Source organism: Crocodylus siamensis, chromosome 12 (genome assembly GCF_052110815.1).
Source record: "Crocodylus siamensis isolate JL-2025a chromosome 12, ASM5211081v1, whole genome shotgun sequence".
Taxonomy (NCBI): domain Eukaryota; kingdom Metazoa; phylum Chordata; order Crocodylia; family Crocodylidae; genus Crocodylus; species Crocodylus siamensis.
This window is the reverse complement of record NC_143406.1, coordinates 21,826,455-21,841,060: the sequence shown is the minus strand read 5'-3', so window position 1 is coordinate 21,841,060 and position 14,606 is coordinate 21,826,455. Positions and strand designations below refer to the sequence as shown.

At 48.5% G+C, this 14,606-nt stretch overlaps 1 protein-coding gene across 9 annotated transcripts in view; it reads left to right on the top strand.

The window, feature by feature from the left end:
- The window catches only part of MGRN1 (mahogunin ring finger 1), a 154,678-nt gene that overhangs the window by 111,743 nt on the left and 28,329 nt on the right, over positions 1-14,606 (top strand). For all 9 annotated transcript variants that reach the window (XR_016438640.1, XR_016438639.1, XM_090023432.1 and 6 more), the window contains exon 8: positions 13,378-13,425. Coding sequence is in view for 7 of the 9 variants with exons in the window: in XM_090023432.1 (XP_089879558.1) it covers positions 13,378-13,425 (48 nt within the window). In the remaining 2 variants the exon portion in view is untranslated. The remainder of the gene's footprint in view (positions 1-13,377; positions 13,426-14,606) is intronic.

The following is a 14,606-nucleotide window of genomic DNA, read 5'->3' as shown; positions in this document are numbered from 1 at the left end:
GTAGAGGATGAGCATGGTAGGAATATTGCCTTCCTACTATTGTTGTAGAATTGGTGTATGACCAGTTAATAAAATTAGACTCATGGAAGTCAGTGGGACATGATAATCTTCATCCAAGAGTGCTGAAGGAGCTGGCCGAGTCATTACGGAACCTCTGGTGAAACTCTTCTACAACTCATGGCACTCTGGAGAAGTCCCTGAGGACTGGAAGAGGGCCACTGTTGTGCCCATCCACAAGAAAGGCTTGAGGGAGGACCTGGGTAACCATAGGCCAGTCAGTCTAACATCCATTCTAGGGAATATCCTAGAAAAGTTCATCAAGGAGTCTGTGATAAGCTTGCAGAAGCTAGATTTCAGGAGCGCAGACTTCAATGAGCTAAGGAGAATAGTTGGGGAAGCACTGAGGTCCCAGAGGGGAGGGGAGCCAGGTGTCCAAGAAGAGTGGTCACTCCTTAAGGAGATGATCCTCCAAGCCCAAAGGGAGGTAATCCCAACACGGATCAAAGGGAGCAGGAGGGCGCAAAAGTCCCCATGGCTCACCAAAAGCATCTGGGAATGTCTCCTAGCTAAAAGGGAGGTGTACACCCAATGGAAGGGAGGAGCCATCACCAGGGAGGACTTTACTGCGGTTGCTCGGAGATGCAGGGAGGCAGTCAGGAAAGCCAAGGTGGAGATGGAACTGGGACTAGCTACCTGGATAAAGGACAACAAAAAGTCCTTTTTTAAATACATAGGGTGCAAAAAGAAGGTACCGGGTAACATGGGGCCCCTGCAAGACACACTAGGAAATGTGGTTGTCACACCAGACGACAAAGCTAACCTATTTAACAACTTCTTCGCCTCCATTTTCCTCAGCAGGGACCGAATCAGTCCCCGCACTGGGCCCCCCTCAGGCCCCAGGGGAGGTGCACCTAGGCCAAGGGTCAGGGAGGATCTAGTCAGGGAACTTCTTGAGGGACTGTATCACGGCGTGGGGAATTAGGAGCGGCCGTGATCTCTCTAACGCCCCCTGCTGTGCCGAGTAGATGATCCAGCACCCTTGTTCTTGCCTGCCATGTCTTTGATGTTGTCTAATTTTATAAGGGAGGCTGCCTTTTGTCCCCTTGGACGTGGTGCTATGTTTATCCTGTCCCCTATTCTGTATGGGGTGACTGGTTCACCCCAGCCTTATGGGCTATGCGTGCCTCCAACCTCCCCTGTAGCACGCCCCAAGCCTCGCAGATGTACCGGACGTTGACTGGTCAGTTTCCTTTCTGCGCCCTGACGGGCACCCCTGAGGCTTGTCACGCAACCGGCACCCCTCACTGGCGCCTTGACTGGTGCCCCTCTACTCCCTAGCCCTCTTGGGCCTGCTCAACATGCTTGCCACTTCCTGGGGCTTTCCCAATAAGCTCGCCCCTTTCCTGGGGCTTTCCCAATATGCTCGCGCCTTTCCTGGGGCCTTGCTCGTGCTTCTCACACTCCCCGCCCACACTGGGGCCTTGCTCCCACACTTCCCGCGGTCGGGGCTCAGGTGGCTGTAGCCGTGCCTGGCCCCCTGACCCTCTTTAGGGGTCTTACGCCCTGCTCGGGCTTTACTCCCGATGCTGCCCTGCTGGGCTGGGGTCGGGACACCCCACTAGCTCCACCCGATGTCGCCCATACTGGGCTGGGGTCGGGACACCCCAAAACGCAGTGCCACTCTCCAGCGCACAAACTGCTGTGCCCTCTTTGGCACCAGCTTACTGTGCCCTTCCAGGGCGGCAGGAACCTCCCATGCTACTGGGGAGCTCCCCTGAGGCCTCCTCCAACCCCTACAGCCTCACCCGGTCCTCCAGTGTTACACAAACAACCAAAGAGAAACATAAAGCCATGCGCCAACCAGCTATTACACAAGATAAGCCTCCTGGCTATAGTACAAACTCCACGCCACGCTGGCTCTTCATCACACCTCCTTTAGGGTTCTCTCAACCCTGTATCATCATGCAGCCGCTCAGGCGGCTTGGCTCGGCTCAGCTCTGCAGCAGAGCTCCTGCTCCTCGGGCTGCCAGAAGAGAACCCCCTCTGGCCTCAACCTGGTTGCTTATAAAGGCCAGGCCCTGCCCCCTTCGGACCAGCTGACCACAATTGGTTGCCCTGGCAACCCACACCTGTGCTGTCCTTATTACTATTACCAGTAGCGAGCACCCTAGTGCTCTGCTACAGACTGGATGTATTTAAATCAGCTGGTCCGGATGATCTCCACCCCAGAGTGCTGAGGGAATTAGCTGAGGTCATTGCGGGACCCCTGGCACAGCTTTACGAGCACTCGTGGTGCTCTGGTGTGGTGCCAGAGGACTGGAAGAGGGCCAGTGTGGTTCCCATCTTCAAAAAAGGGAGGAAGGAGGACGGGGACACTATTGGCTAGTTAGTCTTACCTCAATCCTGGGTAAGCTTTTTGAGAGAATTATTCTGGCACATGTCCATGAGGGGCCAGCAGGGGAGATTATGCTTAGGGGCAACCAACACGGGTTCATTAGAGGCAGGTCCTGTCAGACCAACCAGGTGGCCTTCTACGACCAGTTCACCAAATCTTTAGATGCAGGGGTAGCAGTGGGTATAGTCTTTCTGGACTTTCGGAAGGCCTTCGACACTGTCTCTCACCCCATTCTCATTAAAAAAAACTTGGGGACTGTGATGTCTACACCTATGCAGTCATATGGCCTTTGATCTAGTATCCCACGATGTCCGCACAAGAAAATTGCAGGGTTGTGGGCTTAACTCTGAGACAGTGAGGTAGGTGAGAAACTGGCTGCAGGATAGAACCCAGAGAGTCATAGTGAATGGATCTGTATCATCCTGGTGAGAATTGGGCAGCGGTGTTCCACAGGGCTCAGTGTTTGGTCCAGTGCTTTTCAACATCTTTTTTAACTACTTGGATGTGAAGGTGAAGAGCTCACTGTCCAGGTTCGCAGATGACACCAAGTTATGGGGAAGTGTGGTCATGCTTTAAGATAGGCTACAGTTACAGGCAGACCTAGACAGGATAACAAGTTGTATGGATTGGAATCTGATAAAGTTCAACACAGAAAAATATAAAGTGCTTCACCTCGGGACAAGCAACCCCCAACACACTTACAGGCTTGGTGGCACCAAACTGACTAATAGCATGAATGAAAGGGACTTGGGGGTAATAATAGATCATAATATGAATATGAGCTGGCAGTGCAGTGCTGTAGCCAGTAGGGCAAATAATACTCTGGCATGCATCAACTGATGCATCTCAAGCAAAACCAAGGAGGTGTTTCTTCTGCTCTATGTAGCACTGGTGAGACCGCAGCTTGAGTACTGTGTCCAGTTCTGGGCACCACACTTTAATAAGGACTTGGACAATCTTGAGAGAGTCCAAAGAAAAGCCACTCATATGATCAGAGTCTTAAAAGGCAAGCCATACGAGGAAAGGCTGAGGAATCTGGGTCTCTTCAGTCTGAGGAAAAGAAGGCTGAGAGGGGACCTGGTAGCAGCTTACCGCTACACTAAGGAAGTACATCAAGGGCTTGGTGAGTAACTGTTCACCAGGGCATCCGAGGGGAAAACCAGGAGTGATGGCCAGAAACTCCTGGAAGATCAATTCAGGCTCAACATTAGGAAAAACTTCTTCACAGTCAGGGTGTCCAGACTGTGGAATAAGCTCCCTCCAGAGGTGGTGCAATCACCCACCCTGGAGATCTTCAAAAGAAGACTAGACAGTCACCTTACTGGGGTCACCTGACCCCCAGTTACCTTTCCTGCTTGTTGCAGGGGGCTGGACCCAGTGATTTTCCGAGGTCCCTTCTGGCCTTACAATCTGTGAATCTTGTGTAAAGCCCTAGGGGGCAGGAGAAACAAAATTGTTCTCACCCTAGGCTCATTGACCCTAATAGGAGACATCAGTGGACATTAGGAGGCCTCAGGCTTGTAATAGTCAGAGCCTGCCTGTTGCTTTCAAGGGAAGGTGCCTGAGGTAGGGGCCTCTTGGGACTTTGATTAAATGAATGGAAGGGTTTTGGCTCATTACTCCAGAAGAGAGGCAGGGAGGTGTAGCCTGCTGGGAGCCTGCATGGCTCCCAGCATATTAAACCTGAGGTCAGAGTATTCCATCTGCATCCATCTTTCTCTGTGCCGTAGTGACTTTTCTTTGTTCCCCTGGCTGCTGCCATTTGCCATAACTAGGTTCTGGGTCTGATGCCAGTGTAATTTGTACTTGGGGTAGGGTTCATCTAGCCACTATCCACTTGGGAAGACTGAATTTATCATTCTTGCTCTGTGCCCCGTCTCCTGTGGTCAGGGAGCTCAAGTCCTGAAATGAACCTGGCTCTGCATTTCCAACATCAAAATTTAGCACCATGTGGCCAGTCTGTATAATGATCTCCTCTTATAGAAATCTCTCCCCAAGGGCTTTATTTTATGCAACAAGTTTCATCTCTTGAGTTGTGAGAAGTGGCACCTATACTGTGACTGATACCAAAAGGTGCAGCATTCCATGGTGCATGTTAATTTGGTTAGAAATAATTAATACAGCAGTAATATTTTCCATTTTAATAGTACCTTTAGTCACAGACAGTCCCATATGTACAGCAGTAAAATGCAGCTAACTCTGAGGAGAAGGCAGATGCAGGCTACTCCAGATTTGCTTCAGAGGGCATTATGTAATAATCACTGTTTTCACATTGGCTGGACTCCATGCTGGACTGGGTGCTGGAGTCCCATGGGAGACAGAGCCAGTGATCACTGTATGGCGCCTAAAACAGAAGGCTCCAAAACATCTCCGAAACTATCCAAAATGTTTCAGAAATGTTTCAAATGTTTTGGAATTTTTCAGATGTGCCCCCCAGGAATAGTCTGGCACAGTCTGCCCTCAGTCCTCCTTCTAAAGTGCTGGGAGGCTAGGGCCAGGTGTGGGATGGGGCAGGGCAACCATGGGGGCTTCTCCCATGGCTCCTGCCCCCCCCCCCCCCGAGGGCAGAAGGAGGCACAGCCAGAGGAGTTGTGGAAGTATCCCCCATGGCTGCCCTGCCTGGCCCCAGGCTCCTGGCACTTTAAAAAAACAAACACACAAAAGCCCTGGACTCACCAGTTGTAGCAACAGCAATCAGGGCCTCTGAGGGCTTGTGGCAGAGCCCTCACCGCACAGCATGGAGCAATGGGGGGCAGCAAGCCCCCACCCCCAACCTGGCACCTGTACGGCAGCTGCCCCATGGTGCAGGAGCAGTGCAGCTCAGCAGGGTGCTGCGTGCTGGTGAGACCGGAGGCCTCTGGGTCTGAGTGGTACTGGGCTCTGGCTGACTGGTGGAGCTGCCCCAGCTCCCAGACAGTGTGTGGTGCCCTGCCGAGCCACATGACATCTGCGTGATGTGATAGCTGCCTTGCAGGTGCTAAGCGGAGTGTGGGGGGGTGTTCCCCGCTAGACCTCAGTGCCTTGCGCTGCACTTGGGGGCTCTGCCTTGAGCCCTCAGAGGCCCTGATTGCTGCTGCTGTAGCTGGTGAGTGCAGGGCTTTTTTTTTATTTTTATTTTTATTTTTTTAAGTGCCAGGAGGCTGCGGATGGGGATGGGCAAGGCAGGGCAGGGCAGCACAGCCATGGGGGCTTCTCCCATGGCTCCCCCTGCCCAGGGAGAGGCAAGCACAATTGGAGGAGCCACAGGAGAACCTGCAGCTGCCCAAATCTCCGAATCAGCATCAAAACTCCCAAACAGATTTGGCCGAATTGAAATGGAACAGTGATCCGAAATACCAAAATGAATCACTGTCCCTCTGAAACGGCCAAATCTGAAATGGAAACTAAACATAGCCATTTCCCACAGCCCTATTGCTCGGCAGTCTTGCTCTCAGCTGTAACAGTGTGTGCTTATGCAATAGTCTGAACTTCCAGGGCTATTTGTGACTTGATGGCTTTGCGTAGAATTCATGTTTCTGACTGAAGCACCTCACATACTGCCTAGCCCCAGTACAGAAATGCCGTGGCCACATCACAAGCATTCTCTACACTGCAGAACAAACACATGGGAACAACTAGGATCCTTCTCATGCTGCAGAGCAGCCAGGGATTATGGTGGGAGAAGGCAATGAGAGTGTGAGAGAAACAAGATCAAGGTGCTGTGATTTGACCAGGCATTATAGGATAGTGATCCTGAAGTAGTGAAATAGTAGTGGGCTGCATCTCTCATTGCATTACAAGAGGGACCCTCAGACATGACTGTTTTATGCCTCTGAAACTCTAGACAGGTTGGCTCTTTCAAATTGAGCTACCTACACCTGCCTGGTCTGCAGAGAGCTTGCAGAGATGTAGAGCTAGCTAGTGAAGGAGTAGCAAAAAGAGGTCTCTGAGGCAGATCCAAGCAAAAAACAACATTGTAGCAATATGTCACTTATTCAGTAGTTTAGTCATCCTTCACCTTGAACTGCACCTACACTACTTGTGAAAGGAATACAGGGTTCACATAGCCAATCAGCTGCATGTTCTCTGCTTTACTAGTGTTGATGCTTACCAATGAAATGGAAATCACTCCCTTATTCAAGATAAAAAATGTGTAGGTTTCTTTCTGTGATGTAATTTTAAATGCATTCACTCTCTTCAGAAAAACAGGGCTTTTGAAGTGCAATCCCATTAATCCAGTGGAATTTTCTTTGTTAATGAGCCCTCTTACTGCCCGAAACACCCGAATGAGCTAAGGAGGATGCTCTCAGAGCTGACATACTAGCAGGCCTCAATAATTTGCTGTTTATACATATTGTTAGAAACAAGCTTGTAACCTCGACAGTACGTGTAGTCTGGTCTTGCAGCTCTGTCAAAGGCAGAAACTTAGCAGCTTGTTATGCTTGACTGGAAAATGGGGCTGTTGAAGCTTTCTGTTAATGATGTAGTTCTTTCCTTCCAAGACTCCTTCCAGTGAACAGATGTGTCATTGCATGCATATGCACCAGTGAATCTGCTAGATGTTTCCAGCGCTGAGAGTATTTCACACTAAAATTTTTTGCCCACCCTAAAAAATCTTCATAAAATGTTTTGGGTTTTTTTTGACATTTCTGAGAACACTGAGAAAATGGAAAAAGCACAGTAGTACAAAACCCCAGTTCTAGCATTACCTAGGTATAAACTTGTTCCACCTGTACGTGCTGCCATTTGATAAGCATGCTAGTTGAGATTAATTAAATGCAGATCTACTCTGAAAATACCATCTTGGGGCTCCATGTTAATTGTCTTTCTGACTTCAGATAATTCAGTTGACAGATAAAGAGGAGAAGGCTTTTCTGTCAACTCTGTACACTCCTCCAGGATCTGTCTTGGCTTATGCTTCAACAGTGATTCCATGATTGGATGCTACTTAGTTAACAATTCTAGTGATTCATAAGCCAGGCTAGATTCCAGCTTCCTCTCTCAGTATTGTGTTGGCGTCAAAGCCTTAACAGAATTAAGAAGGAGTAATCACTTCTAGTGTGTAAAATGTTCTTACTCAGGGGTGGGCAAAATATGGCCCATGGGCCGAATCCAGCCCACCAGGACAGTCCATCTGGCCTGCAGATCTCCTGAAACATTTAGAAAATTAATATTTATCTGCCCCTAGCTGCCTGTCAAAGATGACAGGACCCAGGGGCAGTAGGACCCAGGGGGAGCCGACAGCAGGATTAAGCAGCTGGAATAGCAAGTCCAGCCTGGCTCCACCCCCACTCCCACTCCCAGCCGCAGCTGGAAGCCTCTGCTTACCAGGGGCTTCTAGCCTGGGACCCTGGGGCTGTTCCTGCCTCCCTGCACCCAGGAAAATACAGATAAGAAGGAGGAGGGGAGGGAGGCAGGGAAGGACAGCAAGTGATTGTCTCAGTCCTCAGGGCAGGGCCCAGCTGGGCTGGGCTGGCTTCTGCAGTCCCAGCCCTGTAGCTGGGGACCACATGATGCTGGAGCGGCTGGCCAGTGGGGGGTGGGTGGAGGGAGGAGTGAGGAAATGGGTATGGCAGGCAGCAGGAAGCAGCAGTGAGTGGCTGCATGGAGTGCAGCAACAGCTGGGCAGGAGCATAGGGCCCATGCTGGTACACTGGGGCCAACGCTGGCGGGGCCCAGGATGTGGTGGCAGGAGCACAGGGCCCAGGCTGCCAGGGGCACTATGGAGCTAGGCTGGCTCCCCGCTCTCTATGCTGGCACAGCCCAGCCCAGCCTGGTTCCATAGAGCCCCTGTTGACCCGGGCCCCATGCTCCTGTCAGTTGGCCCTAGTGCACTGGTGCTGGCTCTGTGCTCCCAGCAAGCTGTTGCTGCACTTTGTGTGCCCACTCACTGACCTTTCCCCCCCGCCTTCTGCAGCTATTTCCCCGCTCCCCCCCACCGCTCACCCGCTGGGCAGCTGCTCCAGCATCACATGGCTCCTGGCTGCAGCGCCCGGACTGCAGGAGCAACTGGGACATGGTGCCAGAGCAGTACAGGGGTGGGGAATGGGGAAGTGGCAGGAGAAAGGCAGTGGTGGCAAATGGGGGGGGCGGGGGGGAAGTGGCTGCAAGCAGCACCACAGAGCCCCAGGGCCAGGAGTGACAGGAGCATGGAACCTGGGCTTGGAGCAGTGCTGGTGGGGGCTCTGCCTGCTGTGGGGGTCTGTGGGCATACCCTCCTCCTCCACACATGCCACAGTCCCCCCCCAGACACCCTCCCCCCACACACTCAGAGCCCACCACAAGCCCCATACCCATCCACACCCACCCACATGGTCCCCCACCCCACATACGCCCTCATGCCTATTCATTCCCCCCACACAGACTCTATCTACTGGCACATACCCTCCCACAATATACAAAAATAAAACTTCATTTTAAGCTATTATACCATCACCTCTATGTATACTACACATGTAAATCAGGACAGAAATATTTTTTGAACTGAAATTAATGAATGTTGTAGTACATGTTTGATTTTTAGAATATAATTTGGTATTTTTCTGGTTTGGAGATGGCAAACCCCCTTGCTGAAAGGAGTACTTCTTGGAGGCAAAGGGAGGGACTTCTGATGGCAAAGTTCAGGGATTAGGGGGTGTGGACCTGTGGCCCCAAGATGGCAACCCAGGGGTGGGGTACCTGTCAAGGGGCGGGGCTACCCATGTGGCCCTCAATGGCTTGCCAAAACTCAGTAAATGACCCTCCACCCAAAATAATTGCCCACTCCTGTTCTAACTGAAAAGAACTATGGGGAGTAATCTTAGTAAATATACCATAGTGGGGCTGGTTCTTTTTACATATTTCTTTTCAGGATAGAAATACCCTTTCAGTTTTCCAGTGGACAACTTCTTTTCAAGGTTTCATTTCCATATTTAGCCTGCAGTACCTGAAATTTCACAATCTGATTTTTTTTTCATTCATCATCATTTAGTTCCTTCCTGGAGCCCCTTACTCCATATTAAATGCGTGTTAATGTAGAGAGTGAATTGGAATCAATAAAATCGATATAGTTATGCCAGTCTAACTCTTTCATGTAGACACTCTTATTCTGAAATGAATGGCTTTTTTCTGTTTTAGTTTACATTGCTTTGAAACGGGTTTGAGATGGAAAAAGCCATTGTTATTGCAGAATAAATGCATCTGTGGCCAGGAAAAGACATTACATTTGTCCCTGGACAAGTTATGCTGATGTTTGTCCCAGAACAGAAATGTCCTGGTATTGGTGTGCACACACTTCGCCCTTCTAAGAACAGGGTTTAGCAAGCGGCACTTTTCCGGCATTGATTCAATGATGCAATCCTGGGATAACCGTTCAGGCATACTTTGTGACATCCTGGGATAAACTTCTTATGCAACAAACTATTTTAAGGATTTATCCCAGGAAAATTTAATCTGGGCATCTGAATGATTGGACTTTGTCCCAGGATAAATGGTTTGTCCCACAATAAATGTGATGCCTGTTTGTGGCCTATGTGTCGAACTTACACTGTTACACTGTTACAACTAAAGCGGTTTAGTTATTCCACTACAGCTACACTAATCCTGGATAATCCTATATAGACAAACCCTGATCAGCTTGTAATAAAGTAGATAACCAGTGCTGTTGGGATAAAATGAGATTGTCCTTGTACCAGTCCACTCTCCTTTACCATATTTCCTTATGAGAAATTCCAGTGAAGTTGGTTCATTGCTCTGTTTGCTGTACTGAGTCTGTCCCTTTGTGACTCTGATTCTTGGTCTGAACTGGAATACCACATGCCCCCATGAGCTGAGGCACTTGCTAGAAAATGTACATCTTTGTGCTAAAAGCAAAGTCCATTAATGGAGGAGGAAGGAGGAGCTGGTAAGTTTGGGCTCTTCTGAAATGTATCATAACTGGGAATAAAATTCAGTGAAAGGGAGATCAATGAATAGGCAGCAATGATAGTATTGAAGTTCTGTGAAACTGCACTTAATGAGCCTATGCAGACTGAAGAAAAAAGATGCTGAAAGCACAGCAGGAATGTGGCTTATTAACAAGTGCCAGTCGTGTGCCGAAGGCTAATAACACTCCACCTTTGAAACACTTTCCATTCAAGACACTTTACATTCATTGATCAGTGCCCCCAATCCATGAGAGGCAGGCAGGAGTTTTTATGAATGGGAAAACTGAGGCATAAACTAATGGGCTCCTGGTCACTTACATGCCCATCTATGAGCCCTGCCCTTTAGGACTGAGGCCACACTGTCCACCTGAGATGGTACAGAGGTGTACCTGGGTAGTTTTGCAGTGCCAGATAGGCAGTGGTGGTGGCTGCTATGTTTTTGCATTGCCCAGGGTTGGTGGCCTACTTAATTATATTACTGTGTGATATATTAAGTTGCAGAGGACATGTGGAGTTGCTGCCCCTTCCCCCTGGCCTCTGTTGCTGATCTTGTTGTGAGAAAATTATAGCTCTAGCTGCTACCATCAACCAAGCCCTTCCTTCCCCATGCCCTTTGCCTGGTTGCCCATTTGCATCCCTGCTTGCTCTCTCTGCCGCATATTGATTCTCTCACTTATGTCACATCTCTGTCTTGAAATGTCGTTGCACAGCTGTTAATTATTTAACAAGTTTTTAAAAAGCTCATAGCTTCTACTCCTTTAGCAGGTTTGCAACTTCATCAAGCATGTCATGATGCAGGGCTAGTGATGGAGGCACAGTGGCTGCTGGCTGAGGGGGAGGCAGCACTAAAAGAGATGCATCTAGAAATCTCTTGTGGCCCCTTATAAATGCTCACTCTCCACTGTGCTGAGGCAAAGGAGCAGAATAATAATTGGTCCTAGTGAAATGTCTTCATCACCAATTGAAGCACTCTATTAAACTGATATAATTTTAGTTGATAGCAGCTGCTTTCCCTTCATGCCAGTTATGTATATGGAACCCATCTCTGTAGCCTTAAGAAGTCATACAAATACAAACCAATAATGCTGTCCACATAGGACAGTTAGACCCTACATGTTGCTGTGGGAAAGCTGTATGACTTGTGCATACACAAAATGAAAAGCCTGCCAACCCATGTGTACTGCTTCTTGGATCTCAATAAACCCTGACTGTACAAACTGAGGGAAGGCAGGGGTCTCCACAGGCAAAGACAAGCGCTGAGGTTGAAGTCAAGTCACAGGGACAGAAGCTCCCTTTGTCCTTAGTTAATTTCCCACATTTGAGAAGTTGTTCTACAGTGATGTAGTGACAGCTTTAAAATAAGGACAGTTTTGATTTGCTAGAGAACCACTGGGCAAGCTTTTCTTTTGGATGAGAACCCAACAGCTGGAATATTTCTCCAAATCTCCTGGGTTTACTGCTACAGTGCAGACACATTGTAAGACTTGTTTTTTTGTAGGGTCAGAGTACCTTCTGCATTCGATCTCTGCATCAGTTGGGATGCACAGAAAGTCACTGCAAATGCAAAATTAATTCAGAAGGAATTCTAACTTTGTGAACCTCAGAGGTTCCTTTCAGTGGTTAGTGGTTATTGAATCAGTTAGCAGATGATCTCTGGGCATTTCTGATGGGGTCCCAGATGAACAACTTCCTTTCAGGATTTCATTTGAAAAGAAAAGTCAGTTTTAATATTAGCAGAATTAATGTACAGACAACATTATTTTGCTCTAATATATGTTCCATTATCTTTTGTTTTCTGGTGAATGGAGCAGTTTCCTCATGATAATTAAAGCTGCTTATCTGTACTGTGCATCCATAAAGCAAGAACCCATGATGTTTAGGTTTATTACAGAGTAGTTGGATATACTTCTGGTATCCTAAAATACATAAATGCTTTTGGGGAGTGCAGTCTCCCAAGGTAACTGATTACATTAACTTGGATTCCTCCCTTCCCTGTAGGTCTGTAGAGGAGACCACACAAGCTGTGTGAAACTGCAGGGAAAAGGTTTTTATTTGGTCTTATCACTGGGTCTCTTGAGATTTTTGCTCCCTTTGAACTCTGTAAGATAATGTCCTTACTATAAGCCAGATAATGCAGATAAAGAAAGACCTTCCATACTCAGCGCCTACCTTTTGCGCTTGTACCTCCAGTTAGTGTAACTTTATCTTTGAATGGTGAACACACAACCACAGCTTTCTTCAGTGGGGCCATTTCCTCTGAAATCAAAAGTATGGTTTTCTGTTTTCTTCTGCAAACATCTTGGAGTACATGTTGCCTTGATTACAGAATCAGTGTGCCCTGGAAGGACTGAGTAGAGGGGTGGCTGAAGGGCCCTCATGATGGGCAGCTGTTGTAGATGCATTTTTTCTGGTATAACATTACTAACTATTAAGTAAGCAGAAATCCCGAGAGCTATAATTTTTTACTAAGCTAAAAGTACCATTCCCAGGACCAGGTGAGGACCATCTGTCTGTAAGTCTGGTTTGAAATGTCCAGCATGTTCTGTGTACCTGGCAAATGCATAAAGAACCCAAGTGCTGCAGCATTTTGTGAAGTAGCATGCAGTCTCTATTCTTATAGTGCAGCGGTGGCCAGAGTTGGTCACCCTGGGAGTTGCATCCAGTCCTCCACAGAAGTTCAAGAGGCCAGGGGGGAGAGTAGGGTGGGCGGAGGCTGAGCAATCCAGAGTGGAGGTGACCTCTCCCCCTTTCTCCCCTCACCCTTCCCACCCCACTGCTGCAGCATCGACCCGTTCTGGCTTTCCCTGCGGGGAGCACACCCCAGGGTAAGCAGTTCGGCTATAGCCCCCGCCCCAGCAGCCTAGCGCCTGAGCTGGCGGTCCTGGGAGAATTAAGAATGCTGCAAGTACTGTGCTGATGAGCTGCATGCAGCTCATGAGCTGTGGCATGACCAGCTCTGCTATAGTGTGTCAAATGATGCTTGCAGATGGATTAAGAAAGAACTAGTCCTGCTGGGGCATCTAAGTCCACCTCACAGCTGCTTTAAATATTTCTATATAGAGTGTTTAACAAATGTGTATATCTCTCTCCACCCTCCAGCACGTTGATGGCAGTTTCTCTGTGAAGCCTTTGAAACAGAAACAAATTGTAAGTATGCATTCCATATTCATATCCTTTCAGAGCCAGTACTTGAGCAAAGGCATTTGTTGCCATCTCAGGGATGTCTACTTGTGGTTGGTAGACAGCTACGTTGGCAGAGAGCCCATGGGTTCAGCTGATATATCCAGATAAAGAAGCTCAGGGTTGAAATTTTCTTCTTTATTATGGAAGCTGTTGCTGCACAAATAAATACCCCAGTATTGCAGCCTACAACCTGTAGTGTCACTGAATAGCACCTTCTGCATTAATTTGCATTCCTGTATCTTAGTATCTTTCTTTTTGGCACTTGAACACCAAAGCACTCAGTTCCTTAGAAATATCTGTGGTATTTAAATCTTCAGCAAGTCAGGGGCATCATTTGAGAAGTTTAAAACAGGCTCACTTGATCATAATCCACTCTGGATCCTTTAGCTCAGGGGTGGGCAAAATATGGCCCAGGGGCTGGATTCGGCTGGCCAGGCCATTCTGTCTGGCCCATGGGGCCCCTAAAAAATTAGAAAATTAATATTTATTTGCTCCTAGCTGCCTGTCAAAGATGACAGGAACCAGGGGCAGTAGAACCAAGAGGAAGCTAGTGGCAGACCCAGCAGCAAGGTCTGCCCAGCCCTTGCCCCTCAACCAGAATCCCCTGCCTAGCAGAGGCTTCTGGGCTGGGACCATGGGGCTGTTTCTGCTTCCCTGAGCTGGAAAGGGGAATGCAGCCCTCAGCAGTTCGTCAAAACTCGGTAAGTGGCCCTTTGCCCAAAATAATTGCCTGCCCCTGCTTTAGCTCTTTGCTGTGTGAGAGAGGATATAAAAGTGTAACTGTGGGCCCCAGTCTGGCCACCCTAGTGCTAGGCACATGGTCACCACTACTTTTCCCTTGACACATCTGTGTTATTTTGGGTTTTTTAAAATGATGCAGGGATTACTGTAGTTTTTTGGGTTTTTTTTCTGTGCAATATGTTAAGCTTCCTTTTTCACTTAAAAAAGGAAAGCAACTGGCTGCTTGTATCTGAGGAGCAGTCCTAGGACATCTGAATGAGTGGGTACTGAGTCCACATGCAGGTAATGTAAACCTGGGAGAAACTGCAACAAAGCAGAGATGGAAAAGACCTATTTCTAGGTCTTGTCCATCCTCCTGCTAGTCCCGAGTGACTTGGCAGAACCAGCTTGGATGCTGCCTGGTC